Raw genomic sequence first — 24,423 nt, 5'->3', positions numbered from 1 at the left:
TTGTTGATGAACTATTTCAGATAAATTACATTTTGTTGACCTTAGCATTTACGTGGATGGAGATAACTTGGTCGTCCTCTCCAACACTCCAACGTGATATTTAACAAACTAAGCCGAGCAAAAAGCGAAAGATTATTCTTGTCCCCTTCAATACAGATGAGCAAATAACAGACAAAATATTTGAATGCTATTATGGGAGTGATGTGAAAATTGGAGCACTAAGCTTTTAAAACATAGTTGTTGTTTTTTTTTTTTTTTTTTACAGTCCAATCAAAAGGTTATCTGGGATACACAGAAGAAGCAGCAATGAGAAATTACAAGTTTCATGTTTATCCAGTGCATACGTTTAAGATAATGAGTGTGTTGCACTCCAAAATACACTGGGAAAACATTTAGGTTGGATTGTATTGGCAGACAGATCTGCAGACTGGCAAAGGGCGAATAGTGGGAAATACCAGTCTTATTGGCTATGATTAGGGCCTGGAGTTATTCCTCGTCCTGGTTATGCTCTCAGCATAACAGCACATGCATACAATAAATGTGCAATCTAAACCATTCCAGAACATTTACGTCAATAATTCCTGAGCTGAATATAACAATGACGACAGCAAATACAGGAGCTTATTTCCTGGGCTGTTATTGGCTTTTGGTTTGGCAGTAAGCCTTCTGATTGGTTGCCTTGCCTTCATATCCCATCATCCTTAGCTACAGTAACTGAACGGGGGATCTGTGGAGGGTGACAGTGGAAGTGTGTTTCCTGACAATAGAAAAGAAGGAAAAACAACACCACAGAGTGACAAATAACACACCTTTTCAGAGAGAGAGAGAGAGAGAGAGAGAGAGAGAGAGAGAGAGAGAGAGAGAGAGAGAGAGAGAGAGATAGAGAGAGGGGGAGACAGGGAGAGAGAGGGGGAGGCAGGGAGAGAGAGGGAGAGAGAGAGAGAGAGAAGGGGGAGAGGGGAAGAGAGAGGGGAGAGAGAGAAAGAGGGGGGTATACAGAGAGTCTCCCATCTCAATGAATAAATCAACCACATTGCAAACAAGGAGACAGGTTGCGCTGAAATATCACTAGCTGTAATTATTTTTCTATGTAGGCTACTCCTCAAGGTGAGAGTGGAGGAGACAGCTATTCTGAGTTCTTCTAGTTTTCTTCTAGTCGAGTACAAAGTAGTCAGTTCGGTGGAGATTTCCGTCATTTTGGCACATTGTTCAGTCATTGTCAATCAAATGCACACACACATAGTAGAGATGAGATTAGGATATGAATGGTAAAAGTGAACAAAAGTCGTTCTTAGATTAAGTTAAATCTTGGAGTGACTCTCCGAGACAGTCACATAGTCTGTGGAATACATCCGAATGTAGTTGGTTGGTGCTGGATTTTGTACTACGTCCTTCCTTGTTAACTACTAAAGATCCATCCAGAAAACTAAAGAAACCAATGATATTATCTAGATTTAAAGAGTTAAAACTGACAAAACTGTTATAGAAATGTGTTAAAACTACATAATATTTCAAAATACACATGGAATCAAGTAAAATTTGTCTTCTTTTTCACTTGGATTATTCTCGTGACGTTACTCCACATCATCATCTCTTTTTAAATCTTTACCTCGATTCATCTTTTGTCGTTATTTCCTTAAATATATGCATATAGATGTGTTTATCTTTTTTATAGCTCTGTCTCTGTATGTATAACATGTACATATGTTCTGTTAGTGATGTGGTCGGGGTGGGTAGGGCTGAGACTGGGAGTGAGGGGTGAGGTTGGGGTGAGGTCAGGTGGGTGAGGGGGGGGGGTCATTGGTTCATTGGTCTCTTATTTACAGCAGGCTTCGAGAGCCACTGGGGGTCCTCTGGAGGCTGAGGCGGGGGTCCGCAGGGGGGATGTACTGGTGGGGGTGGTTGTAGGGGGGAGGAGGAGGGGGCAAGGGGGGCTGGTGACCGTCCTTGCTCTCTGGCGACCTCACAGGAGTGGAGGCGGCCGATCGGACCACCTGGAGGTGGTGGGCATGGTGATGATGATGGGAGTGGGTGGGGGTGTGGCTGAGGAAGGCCTCCACGCGACCATGGCCACTGTTGTCCAGGACGATCACCTTGACAATCTGCTGGCACTGGATGAGCGTGTCGGGCCGAAGGTCGCCCATGCTGATTGGCTGGAGCTGCTGCAAGTGGTGGAGGGGAGTGCTGGCGGCCGACTGAAGCTGTGGCTGCTGGAAGAGCTCCCCCCGGTGGTTAAGAAGGGCTCCAACACTCTCGGGGGTCCGGGGCAAGCTCCCGCTGCTGCTGAGCTGGTACGTATGAAGCCTGTTGTGAATTGACACCTAGTTTAGAAAACAGCCAGAGACAGCATCAAATGTTATAAGACTGGCCTCCTTCTAGCGTTCCCTCAGCTCTCTTCTCTTTTTTTGGGTGACACCACATGACAACTGGCATGCGTGGGGTGGGGGGGTGGGGGGGAGAGGGGGGGGGTTGGAGTGCGAGCGTGCACCCTCTGGTGCTGGGGAAACCAGTTCAGACTGGGTGCTGGAAGCATTGGTTTAGAGGTGGGAGAGGTGTGGAGAGGTTGGGGATAGAGGGGTGGTGCGAGGGTGTCGGTTGAGAGGAGAGGTGTGGGTCAGTTGCTTCTTTTAGGAGAGCCTGTTGGTTCTAAAGGAGTCACTGAGGGCACCCGTGTCTCCCTTTCAAACCACTGTGCAGCACTAAGGGTCACGGAACAATTGGGGTGAAGGAGAAAGGGAGGGGAGCTTTTGGACGTCCATTGAACATAGAAGGGGGGGGGGGTGATTAGAACTGGAGACGAAGGTGAAACCAATGGGGGGGGGGACATCCACAGACATCACAGGCAACACTCATCAGAATACATGCCTCTCATCATTTTACATCACATTTTAGCAGGCCTTGTCACTCGCCAAGCCTGCTCTGTTCAGCAGGCCTGGTCATACCTTCAAAGATTCAGGGGGGGTTTCACTTCCTACTTACGCATGACCTCCCATGAAGTTTTCTAAGAAACATCTTTATTTTTCTACCTGTGAAACTTTTTCAGTTAAAAACTAAAGCACTCTCACTGGGGTTTGTGTACATCCTACATAGTTTGGTGTTGGAGGGAGAATTACTTTGTTTTCGATTCCTATTTAGTCCTATGACTACAAACAGTATTCCCATGTTTTGAAAATGTCCTTAAAAGCTACAGTAGCGAGTATGTTCAAGGCTTCGATGACATAACACGTTTGTGCGTGTTTCGCAACAAAAATACGTCTTAATTCACAATAAACACAATAATTAAATTCAGTCTCAAAGCAAGCACTGCTTTGCTTGCAGGGTGAAAGGTCACTACTTGGCTAATCAGCTGTATGACTCCTCCCCAGCAGCACTCATGCAGCTTGGGGACCTTCCACAGTTCCCCTCATCTCCCTAAACATATTGGACTTGGAACGATGGAGACCTAGCGCACGGAAATGTCTAGTTGTCTACACACCCAGAATGAGCTGCGTTTCATTACAGAGCGCTTGTAGGTGGATTCTCGGTGGAGTCTGCTAATCAGCCGCTGAACAAATTTGCGGTGTAGCAGATAGGCTGGGAGAAGCTTGTATGCAAATTAGATGCAAATCAGCCTTATTATGTATGCAGGCATGTGTCATTTCCACCAGGAAGTGCTTGTCATGGAGGAATATGTTCCCTTTCGTTATGGAAATGATTAAACAGTTATGATAGGAGCGACTAACATAGGAAGGGACTTTGGGATGATAGGCTTTAGACCTGGGATCATCAACTAGATTCAGCCGCAGGTCGATTTTTTATAAAGCGGATGGTCAGGGGGCCGGAAGATAATTACAAATAATTTGTAGTCTGCAAATTGACTGCAAGAAGCCTAAACAAATATTATATTTGATTAGAACAGAATCATTTCAAACCTTGCTTACATTTGTATACAGTACGATCAGGTCTCTCTATTATGAGTGGGAATCAGGGCATAAAATGAACACCTGCCACAACCCAAATGCGGGTAGATTTAGGTAAGAATGTGTATTTCACCAGCCACGTTGGCGGGTGGTCAATTTGCAGGGCTCTACAGTGTGAGCATTACGTCCGCATTTGTGAATACAAATAGAGTCAAAAGTCAAGTATGAACATAATGTGCGAGTTGCGATTTCTAGCAGAAAAATGCTGAAGTAGCTGTTTTCAAAGTATTTCTGCTGTTTTGTTTCATAGCTGCTAATCGCACAAAGAAATAGGAATCCTACATCCCACCTCGCGCAGCAACAGCTTTGCACACTGTGAGTGAAGCGCTGATTGATTCATTTTTGGAGGCACATGCAAAAAAGTTGGTCTAATTGACTCAAGTCAGCAAAGTGAGACTGATTTTTTCATCTACTTGCCACAGTGGCTGGTGGATCAAAAAGTTAATTTTAGGCCCTGGTGGGAATACTTGGGAACAGATTTCCAAAATGAAAATAACTTGGAGCTGATTTCCTGGTGTCTGTTGTTCTGTTTGTCGTTTATGTCCAACAATTAAAATTTTTGCTCAGTAAACTTGGGAGGCCAAATAAAACCACCCACAGGCCACCAGTAGAGGAGCCCTGCTTTAGACTGTACTGTTAGATTGGTAATGGGACTGCGACAAGAACGACTATTGGCAGGTCCATATTGATTTTTCATGTGGGTTTCGGCTCCGTATTGCCCTTAAGCTTGATGGATGACATGGATTCCATTTCCATAGGGGCTTTGATGTACATTTATTCATAATGTAATAACCTAGATGTTTTATCTTTTATAATCCGTCCTTAACGAACAATGAGTCACGTGCTGCCTTTGATTTCTCTCCCTCCACCCTCCCTCCCTCCCTTTCTCTTTCACCTTCTCTATCCATCTCGTTCCCCGTCACACATATTCAGCTATACCCAGCACTGATGCGTTTCGACAGCTTACGTCCTCACGGGGGTTGACATTTCAGCGTGGGGAGGGGGTAAGAGACTGTAGGGGTAGAGCGAAGGGACATGTTCTCTAAGACCGACACGTACTCTAGCCACCTTGGCCTCGAGAGGTACTACTCACCTACACCTAGAATACACCTCCGTCATTAATAATACAACTCCAAATCTGCATTTAACCCAGTCCTTTTGTGAAGACATCACTGAGGGACACAGGTATAGCAGATATGTATAATGTACCTCAAAGATGATCAAAACCAATTGAATTCGATACCGAAGTGGGCCCGTTGAGTGTTAGAACAAATAAAGCCTTGTTTCAATGGAGACCTAGCGCACTCTTGTTAAACAGGCCCTGAATGTCACATTGACCGGGTGTGTTTGCCTCTGTGCACCAGTCCTCCAGCGGAGGGATACAAAAGGTCATGTAGCACCACCGGAGTGGTAATTGCAAAGCCCTCTGGGTACTGTAGTTCTGCTGGTCATGTGGAATGCTAAGTTCTCCCAGGGAACGAGAGGGGAGGGGTAGGTGACGATGAAGGGTCAAATCAGTGTTACTGTGAACACACCTGCTTGTTAATTGAGATAAACATGTGAGCGAAGCGGGGTTTACACGCACACACGCACACACGCACACACACACACACACACACACACACACACACACACACACACACACACACACACACATACAGCCCAAATTGAGGTAGGTTTATTTCAACTGAATACAAGTCGAAACACATTTACATTTACATTTTAGTCATTTAGCGGACGCTCTTGTCCAGAGCGACTTACAGTTAGTGAGTGCATACATTATTTTTATTTTTTTTCATACTGGCCCCCGTGGGAATCGAACCCACAACACCTTCTAGAAATATGGTAATTTACCATTGTAATTCACCATTTCTATTCTCTCATTCTCTCACTCACCTGAAAGCCCCAAGGGCCACCTCCAAACCTCTGGCCCAGGCTATACAGTGCATTCGGAAAGTATTTTTCCACATTTTGTTATGTTACAGCCTTATTCTAAAATAGGTTAAATAAATATAAATCCTCATCAATCTACACATAATACCCCATAATGACAAAGAGAAAACATTTTTGCAAAGTATTCAGAACCTTTGCTATGAGAATCGAAATTTAGCTCAGGTGAATCCTGTTTCCATTGGTCATCCTTTCTTCAACTTGATTGGAGTCCACCTGTGGTAAATTCAATTGATTGGACATGATTTGGAAAGGCACACATCTGTCTATATAAGGTCCCACAGTTGACAGTGCATGTCTGTCACGACTCCTGCCGAGGCTGCCTCCCCTCCTTGTTCAGGCAGGTTTCGGCAGGTTTCGGCGTTCGTCGTCACCGGCTTACTAGCCACTGCCGCTCCATATATCATAATTCCATTTGTCTTGTCTTGTCAATTACACACACCTGGTTCATATCCCCTCATTAGTCTGTGTATAAGTGTTCCCTCTGCCCCCTTGTCCTTGTGGGTGATTGTTTTATGTGAGTTGAGTGTAGCTCGGTGGAGCTACTCGTACCTTGTATTGCCGGGATAGATATTTCCCCTGTGCCTGTATTTTGTGGTCGCTATCCAGCGCAACTGTGTATGACGGAATAAACTCTGTATGCGCCTGACTCCTTCTAATCACACTCATCACAATGTCAGAGCAAAAAACAAGCCATGAGGTCGAAGGAATTGTCCATAGAGCTCTGAGACAGGATTGTGTCGAGGCACAGATCTGGGGAATTGTACCAAAAATGTCTGCAGCATTGAAGGTCCCCAAGAACACAGTGGCCTCCATCATTCTTAAATGGAAGAAGTTTGGAACCACCAAGACTCTTTCTAGAGCTGACTGACCGGCCAAACTGAGCAATCGGGGGAGAAGGGCCTTGTCAGGGAGTTCCTCTGTGGAGATGGGTGAACCTTCCAGAAGGACATCCATCTCTGCAGCACTCCACCAATCAGGTCTTTATGGTAGAGTGGCCAGACGGAAGCTACTCCTCAGTAAAAGACACATGACAGCCTGTTTGGAGTTTGCCAAAAGGCACCTAAAGGACTCTCAGACCATGAGAAACAACATTCTCTGGCCTGAATGCCAAGAGTCACATCTGGAGGAAACCTGGCACCATCCTTACGGTGAAGCTCGGTGGTGGCAGCATCATGCTGTGGGGATGTTTTTCAGCGGCAGGGACTGGGAGACTAGACAGGATCAAGGGAAAGATGAACGGAGCTAAGTACAGAGAGATCATTGATGAAAACCTGCTCCAGAGCGCTCAGGACCTCAGACTGGGGTGAAGGTTCACCTTCTAACAGGACAACAACCCTAAGCACACAGCCAAGACAATGCAGGAGTGGCTTCGGGACAAGTCTCTGAATGTCCTTGAGTGGCCCAGCCAGAGCCCGGACTTGAACCCGCTCGAACATCTCTGGAGAGAACTGAAAATAGCTGTGCAGCGACACTCCCCATCCAACCTGACAGCTTGAGTGGATCTGCAGAGAAGAATGGGAGAAACTCCCCAAATACAGGTGTGCCAAGCTTGTAGCGTCCTACACAAGAAGACTCGAGGCTGTAATCGCTGCCAAAGGTGCTTCAACAAAGTACTGAGTAAAGGGTCTGAATACTTATGTAAATGTGATATAAGATTTGTATTTTTAATATATTTGCAAAAAATTCTAAAAACCTGTTTTTGCTTTGTCATTATGGGGTATTGTGTGCAGATTGATGAGGGAAAAAAACGATTTAATCCATTTTAGAATAAGGCTGTAATGTAACACAATTTGGAAAAAGTCCGGGAGTCTGAATACTTTCCGAATGCACTGTATATAATGCAGTAACCACTTCCTATGTTTCTACCTACCTACCTACCTACCTACCTACCTACCTACCTACCTACCTACCTACCTACCTACCTACCTACCTACCTACCTATAACAATTACTAAGGACATTTATATGGATATGTTATGCTGTATGGGGGCCAGATTTGTTGTCTGATCTGAGTTCAATAGGGTCAATAGTTATTCAATAGGGTCAATAGTTAGTTCAATAGGGTCAATAGTTAGTTCAATAGGGTCAAAAGTTAGTTCAATAGGTTCAAAAGTTAGTTCAATAGGGTCAATAGTTAGTTCAATAGGGTCAATAGTTAATTAGTTCAACAGGGTCAATAGTTAGTTCAATAGGGTCAGTAGTTAGTTAGTTTAATAGGGTCAATAGTTAGTTCAATAGGGTCAATAGTTAGTTAAATAGGGTCAATAGTTAATTAGTTCAACAGGGTCAATAGTTAGTTCAATAGGGTCAATGGTTAGTTAGTTCAATAGGGTCAATAGTTAGTTCAATAGGGTTAATAGTTAGTTCTATATGGTCAAAAGTTAGTTAGTTCAATAGGGTCAATAGTTAGTTCAATAGGGTCAATAGTTAGTTCAATAGAGTCACGCTCACCCATCCACTCACATACATACACACTAGCGTTATGCAAGGTCAGGCTAACTTCTGTGGTGCCTCGGTCTCTCCTCCAGTGACAATAGATACAAAGAAACACTTACCTGCATTAAGACTTGGCCTATCAATGAGCACTTACCTCCACTGCATTGTGTCCACTGTTTTCATCCAGGTCCTGCTTGCCTGTCAATCAAAATGACACCAACATAAGAGCTGACGGCAACATGAGGCCAAAATCAGAGGCGTGTGTGTTTTTAGTTTTACTATCCTGGTGGGGACAAGACGTCCTCCCAAGGATAGTTAAACAAGGAAAATTAGGACAAGTGGGGACATTTCGCCGATCCCACAAGGAAAAATACTATTTTAGGCTTAGGGGTTAGGTTTAGTGTTACAATTAGGGTTAGAGTTAGATTTAGGGTAAGGGTTAGGAGTTAGGGTTAGGTTTAGGGGTTAAGGTTAGGGTTAGATTAAGGGTTAGGGTAAATAGGAGTTTGAATGGGAATTAATTGTTTGGTCCCCACAAGGATAGTAAAACAAATGTGTGTGTCTGGAGAGTAGTATGTGTAACAGTATTGCATGTTAGTTTAGGTTAGGTGCACACACACACGCATGCACACACATGCACAAACACATGTGCACACAGACACACACCTGACGGGGAGCCCTGTTTGCTGCGTAGCTCCAGAGTGCCATTGTTCTTAGCTGAGACCCCCTTCGAGCCCTGCTGTTTCTCCAACTCCCCTACACAGGACAGAAGACAGTCATTAGAGAGAGAGAGGGAGAGAGAGACAGACAGAGAGGAAGAGAGAGAGAGAGAGAGAGAGAGAGAGAGAGAGAGAGAGAGAGAGAGAGAGAGAGAGAGAGAGAGAGAGAGACGGACAGAGAGAGAGAGACGGACAGAGAGAGAGAGAGACGGACAGAGAGAGAGAGACGGACAGAGAGAGAGAGAGACGGACAGAGTGTGTAAGGGAGGGATGGGAGTTTGAAGGAAAGGGAAAGAGAAGAGAGAATCAGAGAAGGGAGAGATGGGGTGAGGCTGAGAGACAGAGTGGTGATGGGGAGAGAGAGGGAGAGAGAGAGAGAGAGAGAGAGAGAGAGAGAGAGAGAGAGAGAGAGAGAGAGAGAGAGAGAGAGAGAGAGAGAGAGAGAGAGAGAGAGACAGCAAAAACACAACGAATGACAGCATGTGCAAGGGAGACAGACAGACAGACAGACAGACAGACAGACAGACATAAAGAGAGCCAGAAGGAGTGAAATCAGCAGAGACGGAGACAGTGACAGCCAAAACAGAAAAACAAGTGGGGGCGAGTCCTCTGCCTCCTCCCTAGAGTCACTCAACTCTACTCTGGCTGCGTCCCAAATGGCACCTTATGGCCCTTGTCAAAAGTAGTGCACTGCATTGGGAATAGGGTGCCATTTGGGACGCAACCCTACTCTCTATCGCGCCAATTCTGCTCTGCAGTTTATGATGATTGCCTGTCATTTCCATTGGCGACGGCTAAACGTTGTTTTGTCCCCACCGACTGCTGCGTTATAATTCTGATGCAGCTGTACTCTAGTAGGATGACTGTGCGGAATAGTTGAGTCGTTTTTAAGTTTCTTTCCTCATGAGCAATAGCAGGGAGTGTGTAAATGTGTGAGTATGTAAATGTGTGTGTGTGAGTGAGTCTGTGAATGTGTGTGTGAGTGAGTCTGTGAATGTGTGTGTGAGTGAGTCTGTGAATGTGTGTGTTTGAGTGAGTCTGTGAATGTGTGTGTGTGAGTGAGTCTGTGAATGTGTGTGTGTGAGTGAATATGTGAATGTTTGTGTGTGTGTGTGAGTGAGTGAGTCTGTGAATGTGTGTGTGAGTGAGTCTGTGAATGTGTGTGTGTGAGTGAGTCTGTGAATGTGTGTGTGTGAGTGAGTCTGTGAATGTGTGTGTGAGAGTCTGTGAATGTGTGTGTGAGTGAGTCTGTGAATGTGTGTGTGTGAGTGAGTCTGTGAATGTGTGTGTGTGAGTGAGTCTGTGAATGTGTGTGTGAGTGAGTCTGTGAATGTGTTTGTGTGAGTGAGTCTGTGAATGTGTGTGTGTGAGTGAGTCTGTGAATGCGTGTGTGTGAGTGAGTCTGTGAATGTGTGTGAGTCTGTGAATGTGTGTGTGTGAGTGAGTCTGTGAATGTGTGTGTGTGAGTGAGTCTGTGAATGTGAGTGTGTGAGTGAGTCTGTGAATGTGAGTGTGTGAGTGAGTCTGTGAATGTGTGTGTGTGAGTGAGTCTGTGAATGTGTGTGTGTGAGTGAGTCTGTGAATGTGTGTGTGAGTGAGTCTGTGAATGTGTGTGTTTGAGTGAGTCTGTGAATGTGTGTGTGTGAGTGAGTCTGTGAATGTGTGTGTGAGTGAGTCTGTGAATGTGTGTGTGTGAGTGAGTCTGTGAATGTGTGTGTGTGTGTGTGAGTGAGTCTGTGAGTGTGTGTGTGTGTGTGAGTGAGTCTGTGAATGTGTGTGTGAGTGAGTCTGTGAATGTGTGTGTGTGTGAGTGAATCTGTGAATGTGTGTGTGTGATTGAGTCTGTGAATGTGTGTGTGTGAGTGAATCTGTGAATGTGAGTGTGTGAGTGAGTCTGTGAATGTGTTTGTTTGAGTGAGTCTGTGAATGTGTGTGTGTGAGTGAGTCTGTGAAAGTGTGTGTGTGAGTGAGTCTGTGAATGTGTGTGTGTGAGTCTGTGAATGTGTGTGTGAGTGAGTCTGTGAATGTGTGTGTGTGAGTGAGTCTGTGAATGTGTGTGTGTGAGTGAGTCTGTGAATGTGTGTGTGTGAGTGAGTCTGTGAATGTGTGTGTGTGAGTGAGTCTGTGAATGTGTGTGTGAGTGAGTCTGTGAATGTGTGTGTGTGAGTGAGTCTGTGAATGTGTGTGTGTGTGAGTGAGTCTGTGAATGTGTGTGTGTGAGTGAATCTGTGAATGTGTGTGTTTGAGTGAGTCTAGGAATGTGTGTGTGTGTGAGTGAGTCTGTGAATGTGTGTGTGTGAGTGTGTCTGTGAATGTGTGTGTGTGAGTGAGTCTGTGAATGTGTGTGTTTGAGTGAGTCTGTGAATGTGTGTGTGAGTGAGTCTGTGAATATGTGTGTGTGAGTGAGTCTGTGAATGTGTGTGTGTGAGTGAGTCTGTGAATGTGTGTGTGTGAGTGAGTCTGTGAATGTGTGTGTTTGAGTGAGTCTGTGAATGTGTGTGTGAGTGAGTCTGTGAATGTGTGTGTGTGAGTGAGTCTGTGAATGTGTGTGTGAGTGAGTCTGTGAATGTGTGTGTGTGAGTGAGTCTGTGAATGTGTGTGTTTGAGTGAGTCTGTGAATGTGTGTGTGTGAGTGAGTCTGTGAATGTGTATCTTTGAGTGAGTCTGTGAATGTGTGTGTGTTAGTGAGTCTGTGAATGTGTGTGTGTGAGTGAGTCTGTGAATGTGTGTGTGTGAGTGAGTCTGTTAATGTGTGTGTTTGAGTGAGTCTGTGAATGTGTGTGTGAGTGAGTCTGTGAATGTGTGTGTGTGAGTGAATATGTGAATGTGTGTGTGTGTGAGTGAGTGAGTCTGTGAATGTGTGTGTGAGTGAGTCTTTGAATGTGTGTGTTTGAGTGAGCCTGTGAATGTGTGTGTATGAGTGAGTCTGTGAATGTGTGTGTTTGAGTGAGTCTGTGAATGTGTGTGTATGAGTGAGGCTGTGAATGTGTGTGTGTGAGTGAGTCTGTGAATGTGTGTGTGTGAGTGAGTCTGTGAATGTGTGTGTGAGTGAGTCTGTGAATGTGTGTGTGTGAGTGAGTCTGTGAATGTGTGTGTGTGAGTGAGTCTGTGAATGTGTATGTGAGTGAGTCTGTTAATGTGTGTTTGAGTGAGTCTGTGAATGTGTGTGTATGAGTGAGTCTGTGAATGTGTGTGTTTGAGTGAGTCTGTGAATGTGTGTGTATGAGTGAGTCTGTGAATGTGTGTGTGTGAGTGAGTATGTGAATGTGTGTGTGTGAGTGAGTCTGTGAATGTGTGTGCTTCGTTGCTCCAAACTCAGGTGACCTTTGAGTCACAGTGACATCCCCTAGGACATCTGCAGTCTGACAAAAAAAAGGATGGAAAAAAAAGAAATAGCTCATCCAAAATAATGTATGAATCATCCATCTCTCCATCCGCACAGAAATTCTCTTTCATTTCTCAAAGAGTAGAAAAAAACTCTAAAACAATTTAATAGGCTGCCGCAGGCTTATTTACACGAGTGCTAACAATAGGGCGCCTTCGTAGGGGAGGGGAAGATGTCGACTGTGTGTGTGTGTGTGCCAGTGATTGTGTGTGTGTGTGTTTATGCACTGGCGCTTGACTTTGTCTGAAAGTGGGGGTGCAAAAGCTTTTAAAACAGTTTTCCTGCAATTCTACACTGTTTCTTAACAGGGGGTATCCATATTTATGAACAGAACACAACTATTTTTCTTAGGTTTTGCCACAATAAATGATATTGAAAAAGTGTTTAAATGACTAGATTACTATTCTACTCCCCTGAAAATCCCACCTCCAATAATTCATTGACAGGTCTGAAACCCTACCAACCCTGTAACTTACAAACATCCCGCCCCCTTCCCTGAAAATCCCAACCATAGTGGTCGATTGACAGGTCTGAATCCCTACCAACTCTATGACTCTAACACATATCCCGCCCCCTTCCCTGACAGTCCCACCCACAGTGGTCGATTGACAGGTCTGAACCCCTACCAACTCTATGACTCTAACACATATCCCGCCCCCTTCCCTAACAGTCCCACCCACAGTGGTCGATTGACAGGCCAAACTGTTAAGAATGTGGCCAAGATAACGCATGACAATGAGGAAATGGGAAGAATATTATTGTTTTACCCAATAAGGATTTGAATTTTAACGTTGTACTTGGTAGGTTAAGAAAAAGCATTGTTAAATTGCACATTAAGTATCACAAATAATGTGATCACAACAATGCAGTACAAATTCAAATTGCACATCTTTTTGTCACAAATAATGTGATCACAACAATGCAGTACAAATACAAATTTGAACTCTGATTTAATCTTTTAACAACTTTCTTTCTCAATATGGCAGTGTTATCTGGTAGGGCATTGAACCAGAACTGTCAACTTGAAAATGCAAACTGGAGTTTTGTATTTCAATTTGGTCATTGATTATGTTGACATAAAAAAAATATATTACAAACGTGTTATTAATTTATCATTATTATTATCAAACTAGATTTTTTGGGCAGCTATATATATATTAATTTGCGGCCCGAATCTGCAATAGAAAGAATAAAATGTAGCTCTGGTAACATGGGGTCTCCAACCTTTTCTTTCATCAAGGCTACTTCATAATCAGAAATGTTTTCGCGAGCTACTTATATACATCCTGCATATGTTGTTATTGTTTAGGCCACACTTTATGAATAGAAACAAAGTCCTGCACTGCATACATCATGTCATTGGGTTTTGGTTCTTAAAACCACACATTTTTAACAAAAATCATTCTACTGTAGCCATTCTAATAGTGGCCTTTTGTACAATAACCACAGTGAGTTGGCTACATACACTGAGTATACCAAACATTAGGAATACCTTTTGCCCTCAGAACAACCTCAATTTGTCGGGGCATGGACTCTACAAGGTGTCAAAAGCGTTCCACAGGGATGCTGGCCCATGCTGACTCCAATGCTTCCCACAGTTGTGTCAAATTGGCTGGATGTCCTTTGGGTGGTGGCCCATACTTGATACACATCGGAAACTGTTGAGCGCGTTGCGCCGTGCTAAGAACAGCCCTTAGCCGTGTTATATTGGCCATATACCACACCCCCTCGGGCCTTATTGCTTAAATATATGCCATAGTGCAGGCATGGTGTAGAGGATTCTTTGCACAGTGTTGATATTCTCTTATTCTTAAACAAACCTTAAGCTTTAGAAAATGACACAAACAACAAATTCTGAGTATATATAAAATATATTTAGTTATGCAATTGCAGGTAGAAGTTAATACAGAGTCACACAGGATTTGGATGGCTCCTCATAAATTCTACAAAAGTGTCTAAAACCATCTCTGCCTTTTATACAAGTACGCCCCTCCCCCCTGGCAGATCAGGAACCACCTTGTTTTCTTCTTGTGACTATGTGTATCAGGTCATAGCGCACAAACAAGTGATACCGTTAGCTCCGTTACTGCCCATAGTGCAGGCATGGGCAGGGTTATCCTCTGCCAAAAGGGACCAACTGGTAGGGTGGCTTACCTCTCTTTTCCTCCCCTTGTGTCTTTATCTTGACTGTCTACTATTTGAGAAGTTTGCTACGGGCTGTTGGTGGGAGATGGATGGGAGGCTTGACCAAATCTGTACATTTAATTGTATTTTTCTTTCGTGATTTTTCCTGGTCTGGTGGAGCTGTATGTACTGTATAACATGGTGTTTATCCTGGTCTGGTGAGCTGTATGTATAACATGGTGTTTATCCTGGTCTGGTGAGCTGTATGTATAACATGGTGTTTATCCTGGTCTGGTGAGCTGTATGTATAACATGGTGTGGTGTTAACTGTGTTTGTTACGTCTGTTTTTGTTTGTTGATTTTCTTTTTTTGTTGTCGTGAAAACTCAATAAACATTTAATCTCAAAAAAATGTAATATAAATCTATTTTAATAAAGACTAGCTCCAAGCATTTCTAATGATCAAAATGACAAATTACCCATGGATCATGATCATTTTCTGGTGAAAAAAACTGGGGGTGCAAAAACATATGTATGCACCCCTATTTTGAAAGTGGGGATGCAGCTGCTTCGTCTGCTCCATTGCTCAGGCGCCTTTGTGTGTATGCATGTGTGTGAGATGGTGTGTGCACGCTAGTGCATATGCATGTGTGTGTGTGTGTGTTTTGTGTGTGTGTGTGTGTGTGTATGTATGTGTTTTTTGTGTGTTTGTGTGTGTTTGTGAGTGTGTGTGTGACTTCCCTGAAGCGAACAGGCAAACTCAGAAAACACACACACACACACACACACACGCACACACACACACACACACACACACACACACACACACACACACACACACACACACACACACACACACACACACTAGCACACACACACACACACACACCACTCTCCTCCCCATCTCTTATGCCTGGCTGCTTTCAGGAGCGCTGCCCTCTCTTGTCCTCTCCCTTGTTCTTGTTCTGTCCAGAGTGTCTGGCTGCAGTGTACCAGAGAACACTAACAAAAGGTCAGCGGCCAGGCTCTCCATCAGGAATCAGACTGGGAGACAAACAACAAGGTGCCTGCCTGGCCAGAAGCAACACTTCACCTGGACATAGGCTCAATTCTAAATAGTCTCCTAGTCCGTACCCCAAGGCAGATCTGAAAGTATAAGATAGGTTTGAGTGATAGAGGAAGGGCTCTCTGATAGGCTAAGTGGAAGTGTCGTCTTATTGGATACCCCTATCTAATCATTTCAGATCTACAAAAGTGCCTAGGGGTAGGGGTTGATTTGTGATTCAGTATGCCTGTTTAAAAAGGCTGTGTGACCTGTATGGCTGTTTTTCTCTCCTTAGTATTGGTCAGTCAGCCCCAACAGCACGGTTTCTTTCTGATCGCTGCTCTCTATTGGCCCCCAGGACTCTAGCTTCTCCTTGTCAATGTGTTCAACCTTTAAATCTGTGCTGTAGTGGGGACTTGTTTCTCTGTCCTTATCCTCTCACAGAGTACCAAGGCACTGTCAGACAGGCAGGCAAGGAAACCTCCAGGGTAAGACTGATAAGACATTGACGCTGCCCAGGGAGATGCTGACGATACGACAACACACACACACACACAAACACACACACACACACACACGCACAAACACACACACACACATGTAGCAGACTGTATTGCCACCCTTATTTGCTACATCTTTAACCAAAGCCTAAAGGAGTGTGTATGTCCACAGGCGTGGAAGGAAGCTAAATTAATTCCACTACCTAAAAATAGTAAAGCACCCTTTGCTGGCACTAACAGCCGCCCAATCAGTTTGCTGCCTGTTCCTAGTAAACTGGTGTAGATAATTGTCTTTGATCAAGTGCATTGCTATTTTTCAGAGAGCAAGTTAACTACTGACTTGCAGCATGCATATAGAGAAGGGCACTCAACTTGTACTATACTGACTCAGATGACAGATGATTGTCACGATCGTTATAACAAGTGGACCAAGGCGCAGCTTGATATGCGTACATCTTTTTAATGTGTACTTAGCAACACGATACAAACAACAAAAACAACAAAACGAAACGTGAAGTCCTCGGTCATAAACACACAAACCTACACGGAACAAGATCCCACAAATGACAAGTGCACAACAGACTGCCTAAGTATGGTTCCCAATCAGAGACAACAAGACACAGCTGCCTCCGATTGGGAACCACCCCGGCCAACACAGAAACACACGATCTAGAAAAGAACACATAGAAAACAAAACATAGACACTACACATATAAACTAACACCCTGGCTCAACATATAAGAGTCCCCAGAGCCAGGGCGTGACAGTACCTCCCCCCAAAGGCGCGGACTGCGACCGCGCCAACTAAACCCAACAGGGGAGGGGCCGGGTGGGCATTCCGCCTCGGATGCGGATCCGGCTCCGGGCGTGACCACCACCCTCTAACTACCCCCCCGTAGCGCCCCTGGTCTGGTCCCGCTGGCTGGAGCTGGACTGGACATCGGTGGAGCGGATTGCTTAGGCTCCGGTGTGGAGCAGCTGACCAGGCACCGGTGAAACAGGCACGGGCTGTGCCGGACTGACGACGCGCACCACAGGCTTGGTGCGGGGAGCAGGGACGGGCCAGACCGGGCTGGCGACGCGCACCACTGGCTTGGTGCGGGGAGCAGGAAAGGGCCGGACCGGGCTGACGACGCGCACCACTGGCTTGGTGCGGGGAGCAGGAACGGGCCGGACCGGGCTGACGACGCGCACCACTGGCTTGGTGCGGGGAGCAGGAACAGGCCGAACCGGGCTGACGACGCGCACCACAGGCTTGGTGCGGGGAGTAGGAACAAGCCGGGCCGGGCTGGCGACGCGCACCACAGGCTTGGTGCAGGGAGCAGGAACAGGCCGGGTCGGGCTGGCGACGCGCACCACAGGCTTGGTGCGGGGAGCAGGAACAGGCCGGGCCGGGCTGGCGACGCACACCACAGGCTTGGTGCGAGGGGCAGGAACAGGCCGGGCCGGGCTGGCGACGCGCACCACAGGCTTGGTGCGAGGGGCAGGAACAGGCCGGGCCGGGCTGGCGACGCGCACCACAGGCTTGGTGCGAGGGGCAGGAACAGGCCGGGCCGGGCTGGCGACGCGCACCACAGGCTTGGTGCGGGGAACAGGAACAGGCCGGACCGGGCTGTGGAGACGGACTGGAGGTCTGGAGCGAAGAGCTGACACAACCCGTCCTGGCTGAATGCCTATTTTTACACACTCTGTGTGAGGCATCAGCACAGGACGTACAGGGCTGTGTACTCGTACTGGCACTACAGCACGTGGCACTGGCGCAGGATATCCGGGACCGAGGAGGGGCACTGGAGGCCACGAGCGTTGAGCCGGCACACTCCGTTCTGGCTGCATGCCCACCTTAGCACGACACGTGCGTGGTGCTAGCACAGGACGTACAGGACTGTGCCGGACCACTCGCGGCACAGTACGCAGCTCCGCATACCTCGGAACCTGCCCAGTCTCACGCTGCCTAGCCTGAGTACGGGGAGTTGGCTCTGCTCTACCTCTAGGCTCCGCCAACCTCCCTTCCAGCCCCCCAAACCCAGTGGCCTCCTCTCCTAATCCACAAACTCGCCCTGTAGCTGCCTCCAGCAGCCCCGTCATCCATGCCGTGTGCCCCCCCCAAAAAATGTCTTGGGGTTGCCTCTTGCGTGTCCGACGTCGGCACGGTTGGCGCCGCTGCTCCTCTCTATGGCGCGCCTCCACCGTCTCCTCCCACGGACGGCGATCCATTCCGGCCTGGATTTCCTCCCAAGTCCAGGATCCCTGCCCGTCCAAGATCTCCTCCCAAGTCCAGGCTGTCTGCTCCTGGACACGCTGCTTGGTCCTGTTATGGTGGGATCTTCTGTCACGATCGTTATAATAAGTGGACCAAGGCGCAGCGTGATATGCGTACATCTTTTTAATGTGTACTTAGCAACACGATACAAACAACAAAAACAACAAAACGAAACGTGAAGTCCTCGGTCATAAACACACAAACCTACACGGAACAAGATCCCACAAATGACAAGTGCACAACAGGCTGCCTAAGTATGGTTCTCAATCAGAGACAACAAGACACAGCTGCCTCCGATTGGGAACCACCCCGGCCAACACAGAAACACACGATCTAGAAAAGAATACATAGAAAACAAAACATAGACACTACATATAAACTAACACCCTGGCTCAACATATAAGAGTCCCCAGAGCCAGGGCGTGACAATGATTGTTAAAAGAAATGGATAATAAGATGATAGTAGGAACTGCATTGTTAGATTTCAGTGCAGCTTTCGATGTTATTGATCATAAATTGTTATTGAAGAAACTCACTTGCTATGGCTTTACATCACCTGCAATCACATGGTTGGAGAGTTATTTATCCAATAGAACCAGAGATTGTTCTTCAGTGGAAGCTTCTCTAACATCAGATAGGTACAGTGCGGTGTTCCTCAGGGCAGTTCTCTTGGGCCGTCACTCTTCTATATTTTTTTGCAAATGATTTGCCACTGGTCTTACACAAAGCTAGAATGACTATGTATGCGGATGATTCCTCACTCTACAAGTCAGCACCAAAAGCCAGTGAATTCACTGTAATTCTAAATAACGAGTGGTTGATTAATAATAAACTGGTATTAAATACTTCTAAAACTAAAAGCATTGTATTTGGTTCAAAACATTCTCTAAGACCTAAACCTCAACTGGAGTTGTGCATAAAAGGTGTGACCATTGAGCAAATTGAGGAAAGTCAACTCCTAGGTATATTATTGGATGGTCAAGTGTCATTGTCAAGTCATATTGACAAAGTTGTTGTGAAGATTGGGAGGGGTATATCTGTTATAGAAATCAACTGCATTAGTTGTTCAGGCTCTGGTCTTGTCCCATCTTGATTACTGTCCGGTATTATGGTCAAGTGCAGCAAAGAAAGACCTAGCAAAGCTGCAGCTGGCTCAAAACAGAGAAGCACACCTTGCACTTAAATGCACATACAGAACTAACATCAACAACATGCATGCTAGTATTTCCTGGTTGACGAGAGATTACTGCTTCTCTTGTTTCTATGAGAAATATTACTGTGGTGAAAATTCCAGATTGTCTACATAATCAAATAACATTCAGCTCAGACACCCATACATACCCCACAAGACATACCACCAGGGGTCTCTTCACAGTCCCCAAGACATGCCACCAGGGGTCTCTTCCCAGTCCCCAAGTCCAAAACGAATTCACGGCAACGCACAGTATTATACAGAGCCTTGATCACATGGAACTATCTTCCATCTCCATTTACTCAAGCAAACAGTAAAATTACTTAATTTTTTAAAAATTAAACAACATCTCATGGAACAACAGGGAATGTGCGGACACACACACACACACACACACACACTAACACACACACACGTACACACAGACACACTTTTAGTTGTATTGTTTGTATATCGTTGTATTTTAAATGTGTGTGACTGTCCTTGTCTATCAGTGTATCAGTGTTTTGTTCCTGTGGTGGCTCTCTGACTCCTGTGATTTCAGAAACTCATCAGAACAGAGTGTATGATCTCAGTATTGGGAGCATAAATAACTGTATCTTTGGTGTGGTCGTTGATTTGTATGGGTACTAGGAGGAATATGAGCATGAACACAGTTTGGTTACGTAATGACATCAACGTATATAAAGACAGGCACACACAGACACACGCACACGTAGACAGACAGACAGACGGTTGACATCTTCCTCTCCTCATTGTTAGCACTTGTGTAAATAAGCCTGCGGCAGCCTGATTCCATATTTATATATATATATATATCTTTTTTTTTTATGAAAGGGAATTTCTGTGCGGATGGAGGGATGGATGATTCATACATTATTTTGCATGAGCTGTTTCTTTTTTCCCTCTTCCCTCTTCACCTAAGTTTGGAGCAACGGAGCACACACACACACAAACACACACACACACACCCCTCCTCCACAGTTACTCACATTCAATGCGTATCTGTTCCATCTCTGACACCTCAGCGATGGACTCCTTCAGATCTTCTAGAAACTTGAGCAGCTCCTCGGCGCTCTGGGCACAGAAGTTGAGCACCTGCTTCTTGTCTGAGCCGAAGGGTGAGACGATGGTGATGCCATGGGGGTAGTCTGAGGAGGAGAGATGAGAAGGAGATAACTTTAACATAATAGTGTTGGCTAAGAAGAAGGATGAAACGATATCGCCAAATGCCTTGCTCATATATCCAATGATATTGGCACCCACCACTAATAGTTACATATTGCAACAGACCCAGATTGGCTAAAGGTATTTTTGCCGAAACGTTGGTAAAATAGATCCATTAACTAGTTAGTTTGTGGAGTATTCAAGGATGTAACTGTACTTGAGTTTCTTTTCACAATAACAAGTATTAAGGTTCAAATCATTAAACAGAGATTAGTTCCCCAAAAGCAACAGAAAGGCTTAATACAGACCATCACAGCCAGGTAACTAAAGAACGAACAGTTCCCTCACATCTAGAACTGACACAGTAGCAACAAAAAATATCAGAATGCTTTTTTCTCCTTCCCCGAAGAAGGGAATGAGGCATATGAGCCAATAAATTCATGTGGGAAATAAGATTTGTTGTGACTGTTTTCTGTTTTCATTTCTCACTACCCGTTCTCCGGCGCGCCTCGCTCTCCCCTTTGCTCTATTAAATGGCACTTTGACGATGGAGGCACTGCGTCTTTCATGCCCAAGGCAGGAAGAAAGGAATATCCCTGTATGATAGATTTCATATTTTCATATCACCTGCCTGGCTGAATGCAGAGTGGTGGGAGGCTCAGGAGGATACACTTTTTCCAATAGCCCTGCGCGACTGGGTCTGATTCCATTATCAAAACATACATTTATTCTCCCTTCTCCCTGCCGAATCCCCATGACTATAACTCAAGCCTTCGGTGTTGGCTGGCTTTCAATCGTACAACCTGTTAGGATTTGATACTGATACATGCCATGCAAATATGTTGGTTTGGCAGTTACATGTGTGCATGCATGTATTATGTATGTATGCATGTATGTATGTATGTAGGTATGCAAGTAAAATGGTGCTTAACAAGTCACATAATAAATTGTATGGACTCACTCTGTGTGCAATAATAGTGTTTAACATGATTTTTGAATGACTCAGTTGAGCAGTGAATTTCAAACACAGATCCAACCACAAAGACTAGGAAGGTTTTCCAATGAATCGCAAAGAAGGGCACCTATTGGTAGATGGGTAAAAAAATATATATCCCTTTGAGCATGGTGAAGTTCGCAATTACACTTTGTATGGTGTATCAATACACCTAGTCACTACAAAGATACAGGTGTCCTTCCTAACACAGGAAGGACCCCCCTGTATATATAGCCTCCCTACTGTTATTTTATTTTACTTCTGCTCTTTTTTTCTCAACACTTTTTTGTTGTTTTATTCTACTTTTTTATTAAAAATAAATGCACTGTTGGTTAAGGGCTGTAAGTAAGCATTTCACTGTAATGTCTGCACCTGTTGTTTTCGGCGCATGTGGCCAATAAAATTTGATTTGATTTGATTTGATGTGAGATGCCGGAGTGGAAGGAAACCGTTCGGGGATTTCACCATGAGGTCAATGTTGACTTTAAAACAGTTACCTCCAAAATACTAACCTAAATGACAGAGTGTAAAGAAGGAAGCCTGTGCAGAATAAAAATATTCAAAAACATGCCTCCTGTTTGCAATAAGGCACTAAAGTAAAACTGCATTAAAAGGTGACAAAGAAATGAACTTTATGTCCTGAATGCAAAGCGTTATGCTTGGGGCTAATCCAACACAACACATTACTGAGTACCGCTCTTCATATTGGGTGAGCTCGTCATCGGCAAGGACTAGGGTTGTTTTTTTTTATATGAAAAGAAACGGAATAGAACTAAGAACAGGCAAAATCCTAGTGGAAAACCTGGTTCAGTCTGCTTTCCAACAGACACTGGGACACAAATTCACCTTTCAGCATGACAATAACCTGAAACACAAGTTGCTTAACAAGATGACATTGAATGTTCCTGAGTGGCCTAGTTCCACTATTGACTTAAATCGGCTTGAAAATCTACGGCAAGACCTGAAAATGGTTGTCTAGCAATGATCATTATCAACAACCAATTTGACAGAGCTTGAAGCATTTTGAAAATAATAATGGGCAAAAATGTTACAATCCAGGTGTGCAAAGCTCTTAGAGACTTACCCAGAAAGACCCACAGCTGTAATCGCTGCCAAAGGTGATTCTAATATGTATTGACTCAGGGGTGTGAATAATTATGTAAAAGAGATATTTCTGTATATCATTTTCAATAAATTGGAGATTCTTCAAAGTAGCCACCCTTTGCCTTGATGACAGCTTTGCACACTCTTGGCATTCTCTCAACCAGATTAATGAGGTAGTCACCTGGAATGCATTTCAATTAACAGGTGTGCCTTGGTAAAAGTTAATTTGTGTAATTTCTTTCCTTCTTAATGCTTTTGAGCCAATCAGTTGTGTTGTGACAAGGTAGGGGTGCAATACAGAAGATAGCCATATTTGGTAAAAGACCAAGTCCATATTATGGCAAGAACAGCTCAAATTAGCAAAGAGAAACGACAGTCCATCATTACTTTAAGACATGAAGGTCAGTCAATACGGAACATTTCAAGAACTTTGAAAGTTTCTTCAAGTGCAGTCGCAAAAACTATCAAGCGCTATGATGAAACTGGCTCTCATGAGGACCGCCAAAGGAAAGGAAGACCCAGAGTTACCTCTGCTGCAGAGGATAAGTTCAGTCCAAATAAATGCTTCACAGAGTTCAAGTAACAGACACATCTCAACATCAACTGTTCAGAGGAGACTGCGTGAATCAGGCCTTCATGGTCGAATTGCTGCAAAGAAACCACTACTAAAGGACACCAATAAGAAGAAGAACTTGCTTGGGCCAAGAAACATGAGCAATTGACATTAGGCCGGTGGAAATCTGTCCTTTGGTCTGATGAGTCCAAATTTGAGATTTTTGGTTCCAACCGCCATGTCTTTGTGAGATGCAGAATAGGTGAATGGATGATCTCTGCATGTGTGGTTCCCACTGTGAAGCATGGAGGAGGAGGTATGATGGTGTGGGGGTGCTTTGCTGGTGACACTGTCTGTGATTTATTTAGAATTCAAGGCACACTTAACCAGCATGGCTACCACAGCATTCTGCAGCGATACGCCATCCCATCTGGTTTGCGCTTAGTGGGACTATTTGTTTTTCAACAGGACAATGACCAAAAACCCCTCCAGGCTGTGTAAGGGCTATTTGACCTTACGACCTTAAGAATCTAAAATCTAAAATATATTTGGATTTGTTTAACACTTTTTTGGTTACTACATGTGTTATTTCATAGTTTTGATGTCTTCACTATATTCTACAATGTCAAAAAAAGTAAAAATAAAGAAAACCCTTGAATGAGTAGGTGTGTTCAAACTTTTGACTGGTATTGTATGTCTTACTGACAGTTGTGGCTGCTTTGCGTGATGTATTGTTGTCTCTACCTTCTTGCCTTTGTGCTGTTGTCTGTGCCCAATAATGTTTCTACCATGTTTTGTGCTGCTACCATGTTGTGCTGCTGCCATGTTGTGCTGCTGCCATGTTTTGTTTTGTTGTTGTCATATTGTGTTGCTACCATGCTGTGTTGTCATGTGTTGCTCCCATGCTATGTTGTTGTCTTAGGTCTCTCTTTATGTCTCTCTTGTCGTGATGTGTGTTTTGTCCTATTTTTTTATATTTATTTTTAGTCCCAGCCCCCGTCCCCACCTTTTGCCTTTTGGTAGGCCGTCATTGT

General features: G+C 44.8%; 1 protein-coding gene across 1 annotated transcript; it reads right to left on the bottom strand.

Moving 5' to 3' along the window:
- Window positions 1-1,820: 1,820 nt before the first annotated feature.
- On the bottom strand, window positions 1,821-22,454 carry LOC311129299 (IQ motif and SEC7 domain-containing protein 3-like; the record flags this gene model as incomplete). The annotated part of the gene is made up of 5 exons (XM_084161580.1): window positions 1,821-2,321; window positions 8,502-8,545; window positions 9,014-9,103; window positions 20,564-20,722; window positions 22,427-22,454. The coding sequence occupies 5 exons, from the start codon at window positions 22,452-22,454 to the stop codon at window positions 1,821-1,823; spliced, it is 822 nt and encodes a 273-aa protein (XP_084017706.1).
- Between the last annotated feature and the right edge of the window lie 1,969 nt (window positions 22,455-24,423).

Source organism: Coregonus lavaretus, assembly GCF_964263955.1.
Source record: "Coregonus lavaretus genome assembly, chromosome: 5".
NCBI lineage: Eukaryota > Metazoa > Chordata > Actinopteri > Salmoniformes > Salmonidae > Coregonus > Coregonus lavaretus.
This window is presented reverse-complemented; position numbering and strand designations above follow the sequence as displayed.